The sequence below is a fragment of the Mustela nivalis genome (assembly GCF_964662115.1).
Source record: "Mustela nivalis genome assembly, chromosome: 7".
NCBI lineage: Eukaryota > Metazoa > Chordata > Mammalia > Carnivora > Mustelidae > Mustela > Mustela nivalis.
Window position 1 is genome coordinate 126,061,685 of NC_139026.1, and position 20,478 is coordinate 126,082,162.

Here is a 20,478-nt window from a genome sequence, read left to right on the forward strand (position 1 = left end):
GCCCCTGAGCAAAATAAAGACTGGATCATGCAGACTAGTCTTGGGTTAATTTGGGTACATAGGAGGGGGATGTGGCCCCACTTCAATTAAGACAATAAACGGTGAGGGTAAGTAATGAGAGAAGCCACACAGGGATTAAAAACTACTTCCTTGGAGCTCCTGGGTGGCCAGTCGGTTGAGCACCCAACTCCTGATTTCAGCTCAGGTCATGATCTCAGGGTTGTGAGATGGAGACCCTCGTCGGGCTCCTCACTGGGCCAGAGTCTGCTTAAGATTCTTCTCTCCCTTTCCCTTTGCCCTTCCCTCTGGTTAGGCTCTCTCTCTCTCTCTCTCTCAATAAACAAATAAATAAAATCTTCTAAAACTTTTTATATTATTTCCTTATGTTATTGTCATTATGTTTCATGATTTCAGAGATAAATTTTTAAAGCACTTTATGCCTCACGAAACAGTGCCTCTTCTGATATCTCTATCAGTAAACCTATAATTTATCCAATACTTTTAAAAATCTGCTTTTCCAAAATTAGGAATCCTTGTCTAGTTTTACCGAGAAGTGTGAACCTACATGATGGCAGACTCCATCATGATACCCTCTCCTCCCTTTCTCTTCTCCCCAGCATCACTGTCAGAATCAACCTCAAGTTAACCTTCAGTAACCAATGACTGGTGCTCTGGGCTCTGTGCTAAGAACATTCTACTTGTTCCCCTTTGCACTGAGTATATCTGGGTTCTTCATGTTCATCTACAAAGACTTTACAAGGTCTAGCTCCTGCCTAAATCTTGTTTCTTTCTTTCTCTCCTTTGCGATTCCAGATACACTAGGCTCTTCACAATTCTTTGAGTTTGTCGAGATTTTTTTTTTTCTCAATTCATCTCCAGTTGAAATCCTCCTTCTCTTGACTCTTTGCATTGCTAACTCCTTCTAATTCTCAGACTCATTGTGCTGTCGTTGGGGGAGCTACCTCTGACCATTCAACTAACGTCATTAGCCCTGTTATTTTCTTCGAAAGGACTCTTTCTTTCTTTCAAAATGCATTTCCCAACACAGTTGCATGCTTGTTTGTTTAACATCTGTCTATTTTACACACCCAACCCCTAACATAGTGCCTGGCATCTAAGTTGTTCAACAAATACTTAGAGAATAAATAGACAAACAAATGGATAACCCCTTTTAATTCTTTTGAAAAGTCTAATACTACTATTCCTATTACAGATTAGGGAAACTGATGCCCACTGGTGTAAAATATCTTGCCCTTGATTCAAGAGAGAGTTGAAGCCCTTCAATGTTTCCCTGCAGTGTTGTGTTTATAGCAGAGAGAACTGGCCATCCTCTTGATTCCTCTGAGTAGCTTGTGGCACTCTAGATAGATGCCCTTCCCTATAGCCTCTGCAGCTCACTTGTCCCATTGGGTTTGTAGTCTCCCCTATGAGCATGCAGCTCCTTTACACAGAGCAAGGATCTGTTCTGTAAATCTCTCACACCTCTGTAACGAGGTAGGGCTACCATCTCAGTCTTTTCCCTGGCTCCCACTACACCAACCAATAAAATTATTTCACCTGAGCAATGGCATATTTTGCCACTCCATTACAAAAGATCAGGATGGCCAAGGAATTGTGGAAAGACTGTGTTGACAACAGAGCTAAGAAACTAACTGAGTGTTTCTAACCTCTGCCAAAACTCCAGATCCAATATGCTGAAGAATGCAAACTACTGAACATCATTCCATTGCCCCCTTTTCTGGTCATCTCTGAAAGATATTTCTCTGAACTAAAATTAATGTCAACATGTGCCTAACTGGAAATAATCCTCAATCCTCAGCCTCCACTGGTATGTTTGTTTGCTGCAATTAACATTCCAGTTTCAGTTGTCAGAGGTCTTATTCTTTCTCTGCCATTTGAATTTTATTCTTAAAAACTATTTAGTGAGTCCCAGCCATGAGACTTTAACTAGCATGTCCCTTTGAGGATAACAAATATATTCAAGCAGACCAAAAGTCATAGCCCTCCCTCAACCATTCCAAGGCTGGAGCTGAATAGCATCAATGCCTAAGAAAAGCAAAAGGAAATCTTTTGTGAATTTGATTATATCTAAAGATGTGTGGAGATGTAGGAATGCTGTGCAAGGCCAGCTGGGAGCACTGAGATAAGGAGTACCAGGAAAGAGGAGAGGGAGGTTAAAAGGTTCAGATAAAAGGTTCAGAGGGAAGATAGATCTCCAGTGTTTCAGCTTGTCATCCTCTCCTATGTTTCCAATTTTTAGTTCCTTCTTTAAAATTTTGAAGATTTTACCTGGAAGTTGAGTTTCATCACGTCTCATAGATTTTGATATCTATCTAGCATTTCCTCTTTGTTATTTTCTACATTGTCTTTCATTTCATGTTCTATTTCCTTCCTGAACCCAGTAACTATTTAGGAGAGAGTTTATAAATTTCCAAGTATTTGGATATTAAAAATTTTTTATTAATGACTTCTAGTTTCCTTACATTGTAAAGAGATAGGTGTGTAATTTCTGCTCTGTGAATTTGCTTGGATTAGCAAGAAGTCATCTGTCATTCAATGACACAGAGTAGTACATATTCCCCATATTTCAGACACCAAATTTAACGTAGCTTACTTTTCTATGCCATTTATTTTTGTTTGCTTTCTCCTTCTAAGAAGGAACAACTTCCCCAGAAGCTCTCCTATTTCCCCAGAAGGCACTTCTCCTTGCCCTTCCCTTATTAGTCTCTCTTATGAGGTTCCCTTTCCACTTACCAGAAGCCTTAGCAGGAAGAGGTCAGATGATTCAGGATTGGTCAAGGAGATTCTATTCATTTCTTTCTACATCTCATTTCAAGCCCTGGCCTTAGCATTATATAGACTTCTAAAATTATTATTCAGACTACTACTTGGATTCCCTGGGATTAAAAATTAAACTTTCATTACTTCTTTATGTGTCCTTCACTTAGAGTTCTGAGGGCTTAAATCACTTATGAAATATTAATGAGAGGTGCTGCTTTTTATTCTGGAAAGATGCTTCTGTACCATTCATTGATTTGTTCTATACAATTTAAAAGCTCTCTTAGACAAAAACAGATGAACTAACAGTTGATCTGTTCTTGCTATACTCATTCTTTTGTTACTGGCCACATTACATCACCCATGGGCAATGTGAGTTTCTAGAAGCAGAAGTTTAGTTGAAAGAGATATATAAATCCAAGAATTAATGCATAAATGTGTGCTTCATAATATAAAAAGAAAAATATAGATATGCTACAACTGGATCTGGGCAATACCACATTTATTATCTTCTGTAGTTAAATTTTATTCTCAAATAAAATGTTTACAGAGCTCTCTTACTGAGCAAAAAATCTTTCAAAAAATACGATACATGAAAAAGATATAGTAGGCAATAGTATCTTTATTTAAATATCTCCATTTAAAGGATAGATTTTCATGGGAACAAGACAACTGGAACCACATAATTAGAAGATGTAGGATTTTTAGAAATGCATATATTCATTCAAAAGAAAATTTCTTGTTATTATTCTCCCAGATCTCTCTAGAATTCCCTCTCTCACTTTTCACTCTTCCTAAAATTTTGGGTGGTCTTTTCTCTCTTATAAATAGAGTTAATAAATGGCAAAAGCCATCTGATTTCTAAACCACCAGTGCATCTGAAGTACCATGACTCTTTTTTTTTATTCCTTTATTTAAATATTCACTTTTTAGGTATACCTTTTAAAAATGAAATCACCATTTCAGAGAGCAGTATTTTGAGTCATAATAATGCCATTTGAATTTGGTTCCAGAATCACTTTCTTCCATGCCCACTATCTGAAGAACATGAAAAGCAGTAGATATACTTAGAAAAAAAAAGGGGGGGCTCAGTTTACAGATTATCCCAATAGATAGATATGAGGTATTGGCAAGAAATTGGTAGAAGTCAGCATATGTCTATCTAGCATCCCACGTAGGTACATCTAAATCCTATTCTGGGGGCGCCTGGGTGGCTCAGTGGATTAAGCCGCTGCCTTCGGCTCAGGTCATGATCTCGGGGTCCTGGGATCGAGTCCTGCATCGGGCTCTCTGCTCAGCGGGGAGCCTGCTTCCCTCTATCTCTCTCTCTGCCTGCTTCTCTGTCTGCTTGTGATCTCTCTCCGTCAAATAAATAAATAAAATCTTTTAAAAAAAAAAATAAAAAAATAAATCCTATTCTGATAACTAACTAGAGTTTGGTCTTTGTGACCTCAATTTCCTCATTTGTAAAATTAAGGATTTAAATTAGATGACCTCTCAGACCCTTGCTGGTACTAAAATTCTACAAATCGATTGTACTCCTTTAGGATGGTCAAGGACATTAGAGAAAATCTTTTCAATTATTCAAATCACGATACATGTCCTGTCCTCCTAATAGTGCTCTTATATTGTCTCCATCAACAACTTCTGAGGGAAATTTAATCAAGACTTTATGGGTGTGTGTGCACATCAGAATGTCAATACTTCAATGGCAAACCATGAAAGGGTCTTACCAGCTCTATCTGAACTGATAAGTTCAAGGCAGGAGTTGGAAATCTATCTGGCCTAGGAAAACCTTGCATTTTTATAATATTTTAATACTTTAAGCTTCTTTTATCATTCACTGTCTTGATTTATATTCACGAAGTTTGAAGGAACAGGTAGGGTATCTTGTAGAAGAAGGCACTGAAGCATCCAGATAAAAAATTGTTCAAGGTTATACAGTCATCAAATGACTGGGCAAAAATAAGCACTTAGAAAAATTAACTCTAATCCCATTCTGGCCACATAATATTCTCCTATTCTGTTTTACAAAATTAAATGTCCCAATGCTTTATTTTTTTAATAACTTTTCATAATGATTTGGAGTTCATATAACTTCTTACTGAAATTCAATTAGAACATAGTGCAAGGACAGAGAGGGTAAATCATTCCAGATGCTTTGGCGACACCTTAGAGCCATAAGAATCCTACATAGTATCTAATACAAAGGTATGCAGATTTCCCTACAAATTAGAGTTAGTGTTACCTGTCTCAGAAAAGCATTGTGCATGGTTCCATGTTATGGTCCTGTGACCAGGGAGCCAGATATGGAATTGGGAAACTCACAAGGGCTTCTTTCCTATGGAAGGTGAGCCAACTTTTGCAGTCTTAGCTACACAACTGTGTCTCTGTTCTTATCAGAGAACAGTACAACTGAAACTAATTCAATTTCCAGCTCTCCTACTCCCCAGACATGTAACCATGAGCAAGAGACAATTTCTCTGAGCCTCAGTTTCCTCATTTCAAATAGGAATAATAATGGTTTTTGTGAGGATTCAATGAATTAACTCATGTCAAAGATGGTACCACATCCAACAGATAGTAGAAAGACAATAATCGTTATCTACTTAATTACAGTACTTTAAAGTCTTAGAATAGCACCTGGTGCATAGTAAGTACTCTCTAAGTGTGAGCTATTTTCTTCTACCCTTAAAGTTAAAAAACAGATGGTGGAAATTTAATTTTTATTTATATAAAAATATCTGAAATTGCTCCATAGTGTAAAACTTTAATGTATTTTATGGGATATTCTGGAAAACAAGCTGAATGAATATACACGTTTACATCACCCTCTGAGACAACAATCTCTGGATTAAAAAAATATATTGCTAAATCCAGAGAGGCAGTTCAAGATGGCAATATAGCAAGATCCTGAACTGACCTCTTCCTATGAACACAACAAATCTCCAGCTACATGTAGAAAAATTCCCTCTGATAAAGAACTGAAAACTACCTGAATAAGCTTCTTCACAACAAAAGATAAAAGTGCCACACCAAAATGGGAAGGAGAGGCAGAGATTCATCTATAGGGATTCCCTCTGGGGATGGAGACACTGGTAGGTACCATTTTTGGCATTCTCCCTCTAACCTGCTAGTGTTGGTAGGCATACCCAGCCTTTATATTCTGTACTCCATGACCCCATCTAAGCCAGCCAAGCAAGTGCCCCTCTCCCTGTACCACTACTATATGCAGCCCACCAGCTGGGAGAGCACCCTACTCCCCATGTGCCACTCCACCTTAACCTTGCCAGTGACAGCCTAGTGAATGCCCCACCCCTGCATGCTGCTTTACAGTGACACCACCAAAGCCAGCCAGCCAACACAGTCCATACAAAGAATGCCCTGTGAGCATCTGGTTCATGTGGCCAAGGTGGATTAGACCTGCATCCTAACATTCTTGGCAGGCTACCACTCCCAGGGTACTGCATAGACAGCAGACTGGAACACATTTCCAGTTTTGCTGTGAAAAAGTCCTATCTATCTGATATGGGGTTTTGGCCTGGGGAGACAGACTTCATGATTACCACATATGTAGAGGTTATAGAAGTGCTCTCAGGAAGCATAGGTTGGGGGATACCATCTTTTTTATTTGATCTCACTACAGCTCACCAATACCTCCCAGAAAATAGTTCATTCACTTGTCTCAAGCCTTGAAATTTGCAACTGTTGCTAAGCAGACACATCTAGATCATTTGGACTAGAGCCAGCAGTGTCCATAATTGAGGTCCCACAGGACTATATATATTTTCATACCTTAAGAGCTGCTGCCTGAGGGTCTAGCTTCTAAATAGCCTGAACCTAGGTGCTGACCGATATCCACCCCCTCTGGAACACTCACAGGTCTTGGCACACCCTCAACACCTGGGACCTACCAAGAGAAAAATCAGGCTGCTTAGCCAGTCATAAAGGTTTGAGAGACAACAATGGTTTAGGGCAAGGTTAAATGATAGGGTTTATCTCTTACACAAGATCACCCAACCAAGACTGGGAAAATAGCTGTTATATCTTATACATACATAGAAACACAGATAGATAAGCAAAATGAGGAGACAGAGGGATATGTTCCAAATGAAAGAACAGGATAAAACCCTTGGGGGGGGGCATCATAATAAAACAAAGATAAAGAATTTACCCAATAAAGAGTTCAAAGCATGGTCCTCTGAAGAAGAATGAATGAACATGGTGCAAACTTCAACTAAAGTATAGAAAATATGAGAAAGTACCAAACTGAAGCCACAGAAATGAAGAACACAATAACTGCTCTGAAACATATGCTAGGAGGGTTCAACAGCAGATGAGATCAAGCAGAAGAGAGAATCAGTGAGCTGGAAGACATGGCAGTGGAACTCTTCCAAACAGAGCAGCAAAAGGAAAAAAAATAGTAATAACTTTAGTTTAAGGAACATATAGGACATCATCAAACAGAGTAATATTCACATTACAGGGGTTTCACAGGGAAAAAAGAGAGACAGAAAGAAGCAGAAAACTTACTTTGATTGATGAAAGAAATTAAAGGAGACACAAATAAATGGAAAGATACTCTGTGCTCATAGGATGGAAGAATTAATACTGTTAGATTGTCCAGGTTACCCAAAGCAATCTACAGATTCAATGATAGACCTATCAAAATTCCAGTGGCATTTTTCACAGAAAGAGAACAAACGATCCTATGATTTGTAGGGAACCACAAAAGATTCTGTATAGCCAAAGCCATCATGTGAAAAAAGAATAAAGCTGTAGGCATTACTCTCCCTCATTTCAAACTATACTACAAAGCTAGAGTAATTAAAACAGTATAGTATTGCAAGAGAATCAGACGTAGAGATCAATGGAAAAGAACAGAAAACCCAGAGATAAACCCAACTACATATGTCAATTAATTTACAATGAAAGAGGCAAGAATACACAACGGGGAAAGGAAATCTCTTCAATAAATGGTGTTGAGAAAACATGCAAAAGAATGGAACTAGATCACTGTCTTATACCATACATAAAACTAACTCAAAATGGATTAAAGACTTGGTGTAAGACCAGAAACCATACAGACTAGAAGAAAACATAGGAAGAAAGCTCTTTGATATTGGTCTTAGCAGTAACTTTTTGGATCTGACTCCAGAAGCAATGGCAACAAAAGCAAAAATGAACAAATGAGACTATATCAAACTAAAATGTTTCTACAAACTGAAGTAAACCGTCAACACAACAAAAAGGCAGCCTGATGAATGGGAGAAGACATTTGTAAATCACACATCAAATAAATAGTTAACATCCAAAACATATAAAGAAATCATACAACTCAATAACAACAAAAGACAATCCAATTAAAAAATGGGCAGAGGATCTGAGTAGACATTTTTCTAAAGAAAATATACAGATGGCCAACAGGCACATGATAAGATGCTCAGCATCTCTAATATGAGGGTGATGCAAATTAAAACCACACCTGTGGGAATAACTATTACCAAAAAGACAAAAAATAACAATGTTGGCAAAGATATGGTAAAAAGGGAACCCTTGTGCACTTTTGGTGGGGGTGTAACCACTATTGAAAACTACACAAAACTTCCTCAAAAAATGAAAATAAAACTACAATATGATCCAGTAATTCCACTTCCTACTCTTTAACCAAAGAAAAGAAAACCACTGATTTAAAAAGATGTATGCACCTCTATGTTCATTGCAGCATTATTACAATACCCAGCTTATGGAAACAACCTATGTATCCATTGATCAATGAATGGATAAAGAAGATGTGGTATTTGTGTATCTATAATGGAATATTACTCAGCTATGAAAAAAAATGAAATCTTATCCTTTGTAATAATATGGATGGACCTTATCAGCATTATGCTACAGACTTTCAGTCATAAAATAAACAACATCATGGGGATGTAATATACAACACAAGGCCTATAATCAATCATTCTGTATTGCAAATTTAAAAGTTTCTATAAAAGTAAATCTTAGAAGTTCTCATCACAAGAAAAAAACTGTTACTTTGTATGGCTACATATCAGTAAATACACTTAATGTGGTGATCATTTTGCAATGTATATAAATGTTGAATCACAATGTTGTACACTTGAAACCAAGGTAATGTGTATCCGAACTAAACTAAATATTAATAACTATTACTGTGGCACCAGGCTCAATGTACTTCATTTTACACCTAAGTCCAACTCTTACACTAAAATTCTCTGTTTCTCTACTATACATATCAAGGAGGGAAGAGGGCAAGAGGTTACATAGGTTTTTCCTGGAAAAATAAATTGGGTCTAACACACGAGCAAACAAAATCGCAGTGCCTCTCTGAGTTTATATAAAATGATTGTACCCAACAAATACTGTTTTGTCTCTCTTTCTCAATACTCTAATTTGTGGCTTGACCAATAATTAAGCAAAGGAAATACCAGGCCAGGCAAACAAAAGTGCCTTTTTGTTTCAGATAGTCTTCACATTACAATCATTACACACACTTAAATCAGAGTTAAAGTTTTTTGAAAGAGAGCATGCAGGCCTAATGAAAGGAAAAAACCTACACTCTGAAACAAGGGTTACCCAATGCTTTACCTTAATTCTCTGCCACCAAATAGCTAGTTCACTTGGGCAAATCCTTTTACTTTTCTGGGATGAGTTTCCTGGACAGTCTATGAAAACTATGTCTTATTAGTAAATCTCATTAGTCTTTCCTATTTGCATTCACCTCAATTATTAAGGATCAGTTTCATAGCTTATAATTAGGCATTATTATGAGTTCCTAGTCTCAGCTTTCATTTTTGTCCTTTGCTATTTCATTACCAATCTCCTGTTTCACCATCTATAGATCTATTTTTGGCAGATTCTTTCATACTCTCTAGAACAGTTGTTCTCAGACTATAGCCTGAGTCAGAATGACTCGGGAGAGGCCAAGAGCTTGTTAAAATACAGATTGCTGAGCATGTCCGTAGAGGTTCTGATGCAGTAGGTCTGGGATAGGGGACAGAACTGGATTTCTAACATCCAGATCACCCAGGGAATCCACATGCTGCTGGCTGTACAACCACTACACTATAGGATACAAAAATGTTGATTAACGTCATGAAAGGGCCATGGACAAGTCAAAGTTACCTCCATGTAGCTCAGGGAACAGACACTCTGGCCTTCCAGCTCCACATGGGTGAAGTTGATCTGTATTTGTTCTCCTACGGGCTGCGTTATAATGTAGATGCACTGTCTGCTGTGAGTGAAAGGTCCAGACAAGTCAGAAGACAGAAGACCCTCTGGGTCTGTGTAGTTTCCTCCACAATGCAGATCCGCTAAAGAGCACAGGGAAGATAAGGGAAAGGTCCTGTGAGTGGCCATTCCTGTGACCGTCAGGCATTAGAAACAATCTTTAAAAATTGACACACATGCACACACAATCATATATCCATTTTATTCACCCTGTGAATAAAAACATTAGGTCTATGTCTCTAATTATGTTTTCAGTTTGACGTGTGTTTGTCGGACATCCATGTAGTGCCTAAAGAAATAGATCCAGACATGTGTGATCTAACTTCCCATCTAACATCCTCTTCTACATTTAGAATGTAGCCTAAATACCTTTAGGCTCTCCTTCATTCCAAAAAGATTTGGGGTAGCTTATAAAATATATGTTACAAAATAAAATATAGGACTAGAGAATGGAATATAATTGAAGGAATAATGAACATCGAACAGCAGGGTGTGCTCAAGGGAAAGTTGACATGCACAAAAGTGGGTAGAGACTCCTCAGTCTACAGAAGGTTGGCTCTAGATTCAGCCTGAGGCCAGGGCAAATGAAGAAAGGGGGCCTGTGAAAAGATGTTCATGGTTACTTTTCCTGATATTGAAACCTGAAAGTTGTTTTTTCTGTGAATTCTCATCAGGGCTCAATGATATATTTAAAAATAAAAGCCCTAAAGTAAAAATCTTAGAGTATCTTATTGTTTGTCATTGGTTTGTTCGTTTGTTTTAGGGTATCAATACAAGCTCTAAGCATAAAAAGATGGCACTGTCCTTCACGTCCACGTGCTTTCCCAATGATCAGGTTACTTACCGGGTGACGTTAAGTAGGTGACATGGAAGCCTTGGTCATTAATCTGGCTGTCGGAATGAAAATGAATTCTGGCAAAGGGACCTGTAGTCTGGAGTGGTGGGACAGAGAAAGTGGTACAGAATTTCCCAAGAACAGGGTCCTGATACAAAGGACCATCTCGAATCTAAAAACAAAACAAAAGAATAACTAAGCACAAAAGGGTCAGATTTTGACAAACCTCAGTCCTTTTGTACATTGACTTCAAAAAAGCTGTGATTGGAAACTGATGGCTCTCAGAGGCTCTCCCATCACTATATACCCAATACTCAGTTGGGGTTCACGAAAGGGAAGTCTCCGCCTCCCACCATTCTTAATACCTTATCTCTGTCCAAACTTTAATTCCAAGCCTTGGCGTATAATTTGAAATTTTCTCATGAACCTTTCTCAATGTTTAATTTCCTTAGTTTTCCCCCCCCTAGATGTTGGTTTTGTAATGATAAATTCCTAGTAACTAAGAAGGAGGAAATAAATATATGCAAAGAAGATGGAAGAAAGAATACCAACAGTGTCGACTGATTCACAACTTGGTCTAGGTGTTCAGAAGGGTCAGAGGTAGAGAGAAGTGAAGTCAGGTTGACGCAACATAGAGACAGTTTAATGTGTTTTAGAGGTGCAATCCTAATAGTAACTGAGTACCGTGATAATGACAATATGACCTAAGAAATCCTTTTTAATTGTTGATTTTTTAATCTCTTAAATAATCATATTAACCCCTCTATAATTCAGTTGTAACTGAAAGTTCTGTACTACCTAGAACACCAAACATCAGTGCTATTTTAACATGGCCAATTTGGCCCACTCAAATTACTTTTTCTATCAGCAGCAAAGTTCTGGGATAGCAGTATTTTATTCCTATATTTAACTACTTCCTCGAAATATCATTGAGAAATGAGAGGCATTTCAATATTATCAGAATGATTGATAACTTTCTATTACACGTATATTCAGGAATTAATGTGGGAGTGGAAAAAAAAAACAGACCTCTAACTTTAATTTGATGGAAAATCCATGCTACTGTTAACATTTAAAAGATTATGTTGCTGAAAATTTTCAGGGAGAGGTAGATTTTTCCAGTCACTCCCAAGGGTTTCAAATCCATTACAACTGCTAAATTACTAATGACTTTAACTTGTGGAGATCCCTGTTTGACAGCCGCACCTTTCTATCCTTAATGAATAATTCCATAGCACTCCATTCTTCTCTAATGGACTTAGAAAAGCATATTGTCTTTTATCACTACAGCAAGGACTACTAAGATTTATGGAGACAAACAAGACAGGAGCAACATAGGAACTCAATCTTCTCAATGATCTTTTCAGTCTACAAATGCAGAGCAGCATTTCTGATATACCCATAAACACAAGGGCTTTTTTTTTTTTCTTCTTCTTCTTCTTCTGTATTTTAATCTTTTACTAATGTTAAGCAGGAGAGGCACAGACAGACTTCTCTTCTCCCAATGACAGTTATCAATATATTCTAAGCTCACCCACTAGCAATCAATTTCAACACAATTGCTATTATTTTTCTTCACAGAGCACTATAGTTAGCTTGTGAAATAATGGGTCAATTACCCTAGACAACTGAAGTCTTGATTCTGCATTGGAAAAGATAACCATTACTGTTTCTTTTGTTAATTCTTCCATTCCCTCCTTAGGGGACTGGGCTCCAGGAAGTGACATAGAACAGTAAGGCAGTCTGTTTCCCAGATTCAAACAAAACCTAGAAGAACCAACAAGCTGACACAATTAAGAATAAGGAATTAACAAGACTTAAGACATCAGCTGCCTATTGAAGAATATATCTAACTACTGCTAGAAAATTATAGTCATCCACAGTATCACCAAACCATATTTCCCTGAGTTCCAATCAGGTCATGACATGTTCTATCCAAATATGATTGTTTACCTCAAGATAATCTTTGCTGCAATCATCATGGTGCTCCAGACTCAAGGTCCCAAAAGTAAATGTTATCAAGAGCCCAGGACTGGTTATTACTTTCCAGACACAATCTCTTCCTGGAGGATAGTTTCCAGGATATCCCGGAGATTTAATCGAACCATAAGTACCCGTCAGTACACCTCCACACTCTAAAATAAGAGGAAAAAATAACTTTATATTGTATACAAGTTATAATTTATGTAGAGTTATCATAGCCCTTACTGCAAGAAGACAAGCTTTGTTGAAACAACTGTGTGCTATTTGGGATGCCCTCATAAATTAAACAAGGCTTTCATTTTTCCAGTTTGATACAGTTATAAATCTAGGAATATTAGCTGATAAATGAATGAGTCACTCCTGCATTGTGCTCTGTGCTTATCAGCTATCACATGGTGATACGATTTTAAAATACAGTGCTGAACTGTCTGAGGGATGAGATGATAAACACTTCTTTTCACTTTGAAAGAGATTAACTTCTGTATAACTTTTTAAAACTTCTGGTTCTTAAAAAGTTCTTCTTAACTCTTAAAAAGTTCTGGAACTTCTATTACCCCATGTCATTCAACAAACCAGATTATTTTATACATTAGAATAGTCAAGTGCTATGTAATTTTCATTTGAGAAGATTTTTAACACTAATATAATTAAACTCTTCATTTTATAAGTGAATAAAATCAAACGTCTATGGGTGGTGGAGCCACTTGCCTTGACCAGGAATGGAGTGAGGTAGAGGCGGGGCCAGGCTTTGTGACACCCATGCCGCTACCACTTCATTAATTACCCCCCACCAACCCCCTAAAGTTGTATATCAATGACTGAAGGAATCTTTTCTTTATTAATATTCACATTTATCTAACAAAGACTCTGTGATGGCTTATATGAAATACTATCCAACATCACTCATCATCAGTAAAATACTATTCAAAACCACAACGAGGTATCACCTCACAACTGTCCCAATGGCTAAAATTAACTACACAAGAAACAACAGGTGCTGGTAAGGATTCAGAGAAAGTGGAATCCTTTTGCACTGTTGGTGGGAATGCAAACGGGTGCAGCCACTCTAGAGAACAATATGGAGGTTCCACAGAAAGTTAAACACAGAACTATCCTACAATACAGCAATTGCATTACTAGTTATTTATCCAAAGGGTAAAAAAATACAGATTCGAAGGGGCACATGCCCCGATGTTTACAGCACCATTATCAACAATAGCCAAACTAAGGAGAGAGCCCAAATGTCCATCAACTGATGAATGGATAAAGAAAATGTGGTATATATAAACAATGGAATATTACTCAGCCATCCAAAAGAATGAAATCTTGCCATTTGCGACGATGTGGCTAGAACTAGGTGTATTATGCTAACTGAAATAAATCAGTCAGAAAAAGACAAATACCTAATGATTTCACTCATGTAGAATTTAAGAAAGGAAACAAATGAACATATGGAAAAGGGGGAAAAAGGGAAAAGAAAAAGGAGAGAGAGGGAAAATAACCATAAGACTCCTAACAACAGACAGTGGACTAAGGGTTGATGGAGGGAGTGGGTGGGGGATGGGATAGATGGTGACGGGGATTAAGGAGGGCACTTGTGATGAGCCCTGGGTGTTGTATGTAAGTGAAGAATTACTAAATTCTACTCCAGAAATCAGTACTGCACTGCATGTTCACCAACTAGAATTTAAATTAAAAAATTTAAAGAGAAATACTACTGTAAAATTGAAAAACAGAGAAGATAAGAGTCTAGGCTGCAGTGAAAATAAATTGGAAAAAAATAAAATAGATGACATTTCTGATATGCATGATATACAATTTACACAGCTATGCAGGTTACTTAGACAAGTCCCGCTGCCAAGGCAATGAAACAAATTAGTTACATGATTCTCACTGTTCCTAATAAGAAAACACCTGAGTTGCTCAGAGGAAGAGGAGTTGCCTAAAATTTAGTAGTTAAATTATTATATGGATAAAAAAATTACAATATCATAAGCAAACCAAAATGTTAATGGTGTGCCGTGAAAAAAAAATCAATACATAATACAAAGAATTAACATCTCTGATATATGAAGAGTTTCTAAAAAGAGAGACATCAAGAGCTCACTGGCAAAAATTCAAAAGTCCTCTGTACTTGGAAAAGATGTTCAGTTTCACTCATAACAAGGGACATACAAGTAAAACCTTTGCTGAGATACCATTTCTTGCCTCTCAGAATGATACATATCCAGAATACCAAAAACAAATGATCAGTATGATCCGTGGTACATGGAGAAGTAGGCACTCTCGTATATTGCTGATGGGAATACAAGGTAGTACAACTCTTACAGAAGAGATTATGGCAATGTCTAGCAAAAATACAGACATTTATTTTTAGACCAAGTAATCACACTTTTAGAAATCTATTGCAAAGATACACTGGCAAAAATGCAATAAGACAACTTCCCAAGGATTCTGTTGCAATACAGTTTGGAATTCCAAAAGACTGGAAACAAGCTAAATGTTCATCAAGGGAGGGCTGACTGAATAGGCAGTGAGTGAGATATCCATGTAATGCACACTATGATCCCATTATGGAGTAGTTTCTAGGATATTTCAAGTGAAAAAGCAAACTAGCAGCAGTGCATATTATATGCTACCATTTTTTTAAAATGGGGGGAAACTTGATCATATGTGATTATCTGCTTATATTTTTTAAATGGAAGGGTAAATCAAAAACTAATAAAAATTGTTTCCTTTCGGAAAAGAAAGGAACAAGACAGAAGGGACAGGGGTGAAGGTTAGACTTCTCTAAATTTATTATGAATTTTTATTTGGCTTTGGAAATATGAATATGTTTTACATAATTATAAAGTAAAAATTCAATAAAATTCAAAAAGTGAAATCTTTAAAGTTGCAAACAAAATGAAATAACTGTTGAACTAACAATTTAAGATGGAGAAGAGAAATATTCCAAGATGCTTTAAAACACTGTAAAGTTCGAATACAGAGCTTGAGTGCAACATATATTGCACAAAAAAGAATAGCCAAGGAATACTAAATGACTTTCAGTTATCATATTATTAGTAATAATATTAATACTGTTATTTTGAAAATTCATACAGTAGGATTAAGTAGGTAATATGTTGATGTCACTAGGAACCAGGATTTTTGGAAGTGAGAAGAGGTATAAATATAAAATTTAAAAACTTTAATTTCAATATGCAAATATATTGGAAGATCATGAAGAATACATGATATGCTTTTTCCTTAAAACTAATAAAAATAGGGGCACCTGGGTGGCTTAGTTGGTTGAGTGTCTGACTCTTGATTTCAGCTCAGGTCTTGATTTCAGGGTTGTGAGTTTGAACCCCACACTGAGCTCCATGCTGGAGCTCTACTTAAAAAATAGTAATATTTAGGGGCACCTGAGTGGCTCAGTGGGTTTGGCCTCTACTTTCAGCTCAGGTCATGATCTCGGGGTCCTGGGATCCAGCCCCGCATCGGGCTCTCTGCTTGGTGGGGAGCCTGCTTCCCCCCTCTCTCTGCCTGCCTCTCTGCCTACTTGTGATCTCTGTTTGTCAAGTAAATAAATAAAATCTTTTTTAAAAAAATAGCATTTTTTAAAAAGTAGCATTTTAAAAAAATTTCTAGTTCCTTCTACTGAAAGATGTATAGACTTTGTTCAATCTAGTAGCAATAGCCATTCCTATTACCCAGATTATAGAATTTAAATCCCATTTCCCATTAGAAGAGTACAACTCTTCAGAGAAATAATTGGTTCCTGTCCCAACACAATAAATACATAGGAAGAACCTGGAACATCTTTCAGGGCAGAAAGCAAGGAAGTTTCCAAAGGTAACTAGAATAGGGTCAAAGAGGCTCAGAAACTAACTTGAAAGTTTTCCCACTAGCCAAATATGGAACATTTTAACATAGAAAAAGTCTAGACTAGATTATAATACATCAACTATGATAAAATATGAGTTCATATTTGGTACTAAAACCAAAATGAAATAAAAAGAATAACAAGTAATTGTTCATTCTGGAGAAAGCTAGGAAACCAGGTAATTAATTTGAATACTGGAGAAAAATAGGGGGAAGAATCAAGCATCTATCCTACCTTTCTTGACCGATCTGTATGTGAGTGTAACCAAATAGTTGATATGGAAAAGGCCTACTCCATTGAAGAATTCCAGATAATAAATAAAGAATAAAAGATAAAATTCAACTGCCATCATTTTTAAAGCCCCAATTAATCTAAACAATGAGCCTATGGGTTGCTAAGGCCATTAGAGAAAGGGCAAAAGAGTAGCTTTCTAATAGAAAGATCAACCTGAGAAAATCAAAACACTCTAATCAATGTTGCAGTCATGACAGGGAGGCAAATAGACATTGAGTACCTCCAAATTGGATCCTTTTTGTCTCCCTAAACATTAAATTCAATTTGATCAAACCATTCTAGCAAAGTCTAGAACATGGGACAATATGTAAGCCAAACAACAGTTTCTGTAACACATCAATATGAGCAATAGTTACTATTTGGTAATAATAAGGAATTATGGTTTTAGTTTTTATTGTCTTCAGGCATTGAGAAGCAAGCAGTGAAAGACTGTGATCCTTCAGAGGAAGAAAGGACAAGCTGTGAGTCCCATATATTCTCCCTGTGTGCCTTTCCCAAACTGCAGTGCCGGACAGTGGAGTCCAAGTAGCAGCAGTACTCCTACTGGGTGAAATAAACAAAACTCAGGATTTGGGGGCCCTAGAGTAGCTGGGATTTTGGAATAAGGTACTATAGTGAAGACAGCTGCATGGCCATAACACCCAAAAAATTTATATGAGTTTTCCTTGGGCCCTTAGCTGAGTCTTCAGCTGCATGTACACAGGGGAAGACTACATTAAAAAGTATAAGAGCTATGAGACATAGTCAAAATCTCCAGCATACGTATAATCTGAGTTCCAGAAGAAGAGGACAGAGGAAAAATGACAGAAGCAGAGAAGGAAAACCATGCAGTCATCTCAATAGACTTAGAAAAATTATTTAATATATTTCCTTTTTTTTTCATTTATTTATTTAGTATCATTATTTTTTCACCACACCCAGTGCTCCATGCAATCCGTGCCCTCTAGAATACCCACCACCTGGCACCCCGACCTCCCACCCCGCTGCCACTTCAAACCCCTCAGATTGTTTTTCAGAGTCCATAGTCTCTCATGATTCACCTCCCCTTCTAATTCACCTCCCCTCCCCAACCCCATTCTCTCTAACTCCCCATGTCTTCCATGCTTTTTTGTTATACTCTACAAATAAGTGAAACCATATTTAATATATTTCAATATCCATTCATCATAAAAATTCTTGACAAGTTAGGAATAAAAGATGAGATGGCTTAAAAACATTCATAAAATCTTTGACACTTCTTCCGTTGAGGTGGGGTCTGTGTCTCCTCCCCTTGAATCTGGGTGGGCTTATGAGTGCTTTAACCAAATAAAAGTATGGCAGAAATAGTATGACTATGACAGTATGACTTCCAAAGGTGGGTCTGAAAAATCCATGCAGCATCTGCCTGGGTCTGTTGTAAGGCTTGCTCTAAGATAGACCAAGTGCCATGAAAGAAGATCCACTACCCTAAGACCACCATCAGAGAGGGGCTACGTGGAGGCATTCAAGTCAATAGCCTGGTTCAACTCTTATCCAAAAGCCAGCATCGATTGAGTGAGTCATCTTGGGTTTCCAGCCTAGTTGAGCCTAGTTTCAGCCAACATCTAATTGTAACTGCTTGACAGATCAAATGATAATTGGGCCCTTTCCAAATTCCTGGTCCACAAGATCAGAAATATAATAAAATGATTAATGCTCTACAAAGCTAAATTTGTGGGTCATCTGTTATACAGAAACAGTAATTTGCAGTGAACTTCCTTTATCTGCTAAGGGTTATCTACAAAAACTTACATCTAAAACATTATATTCAACTGTTAAATACTGAACGAAATTTCCCCATGGGGTTGGGAAGGAGAGAATGATGCCCACTCTACCACTTTTGTTCAGTATGGTACTGGATATCCTAGCCAGGCAATAAATACGTTAAGGAAAAGAAAGAAAAGATAGTTACAAAGATTGGAAAGGAAGATGTTAAAAGGAAAACCACAGACCCCAAACAGTATCACTTAGGCCAAGTCCCCCAGCATGGGCTTAATACCTAATCTAATTGCACTTTCAGCCTCCCCTAGAAATGTCATCTTAATCTGTCAGTCAGGAATTTTCCACTTAGGGCCAATGAGTCTGCCACATGGGCTCTCTCCATCCCCCAAAGGAAGATGAGGTAATCTGTATGATTAGACCCTTCTCCCTTCCCATTAAGGGAAGACCTTGTCTGGAACAATCTTTTTCTTTTGCTAATAGTTTCTTGCCCTATTCTTCTTCCTATAAAAACTTCTCATTTCATACAACTCCTCAGGGTTCCCCTCTGTTTGCTAGATGGGATGATGCCCTATTCATGGACTGTTTAATAAACCCAATTAGATCTTCAAATTTACTCCATTAAATTTTGTTTCTTAACAAAGAAAAACGCTCTTTACTCACAGATAACATAACTGTGTATGTAGAGAAATCCAAAAGAATCCACCAAAAAAGCTGTTAGAATTAATTAATGATTTTAGCAACGACTGGATTAAAAATCAAATATTTTTTAAAAATATGTCGTATTTCTATATATGACAACACATAACACATAAAATTGACATTTTAGAAAAACAGTACCATTTCATATAGTATAAAATATTAAATATCTAGAAAAAAACAATAAAATATGTAGAGTAAACACTGGAATCTATAAATCACTGCTAAGATAAATTAAAAAGATAAATAAATACAGAGATAGTCCATGTTCATAAAGTGATAGGGCTAATTTAAGAAGTCATTTCTTCCCAAGTTAATTATAGATTCAAGACAATGCCAACAAAATTCCAGCAGATTTGGGGGGAGAATTAACAAATTGATTCTAAAACTTACAGGAAAATGTAAAGGATCTAGCATATTTTAAAAGAACCATGTTACAGGACTTACACAATCAGATTTCAAGCTTCAGTAGTTAGTTAAGCCAATGTGGCACAAGGACAGATATATAGGCCAATAGAGAAGCTGAGGAATTCCAGAAATAGATGCACAGATTTACTTATGAGTGAATTGGAGGTTCGGTACTGTTCTATCTGCCTTTCTACCTGTTTAAAAATTGTACAGTAAAAAGCTAAAAAAAAAAAAAAAGTAGAGCCCCAAAAGACAAAATAACAGCAGAAAGAACAAATTATCAAATGGTCATTAAGATAAGGAATACTAAGGAAGGAACGACAATGTCTTCAAGAACATCGCTGCAGTAAGTTACTAGTAGAGTTTATAAGAATGCTGTTTGGTCATTTCATAAGGGACCCATTAAGACTCATGGTTTTTAATCTTTCTTATTCATCCAAATTTTGTTATCTCTAAACACAAAATGGAATTCCAAATCATTTTATATTTATTTTAAAAGAATTATAAAAGTATGATACAATCCCTAGATCTCAAAACATTTAATGTTATCAAGAAGTCTAACACTAATAAGGAAAACTTAATGATTTCAAGATTTTGCTTGATTTTTCTTCATGTTTACATA

General features: G+C 36.9%; 1 protein-coding gene across 1 annotated transcript in view; it reads right to left on the minus strand.

The window, feature by feature from the left end:
• The window catches only part of CUBN (cubilin), a 260,304-nt gene that overhangs the window by 215,534 nt on the left and 24,292 nt on the right, over positions 1 to 20,478 (minus strand). The window contains exons 15-17 of the mRNA XM_082742010.1: positions 12,821 to 13,002; positions 10,877 to 11,039; positions 9,928 to 10,115 (exon numbers count right to left, since the gene is read on the minus strand). Of these exons, the coding sequence (XP_082598136.1) occupies positions 9,928 to 10,115; positions 10,877 to 11,039; positions 12,821 to 13,002 (533 nt within the window). The remainder of the gene's footprint in view (positions 1 to 9,927; positions 10,116 to 10,876; positions 11,040 to 12,820; positions 13,003 to 20,478) is intronic.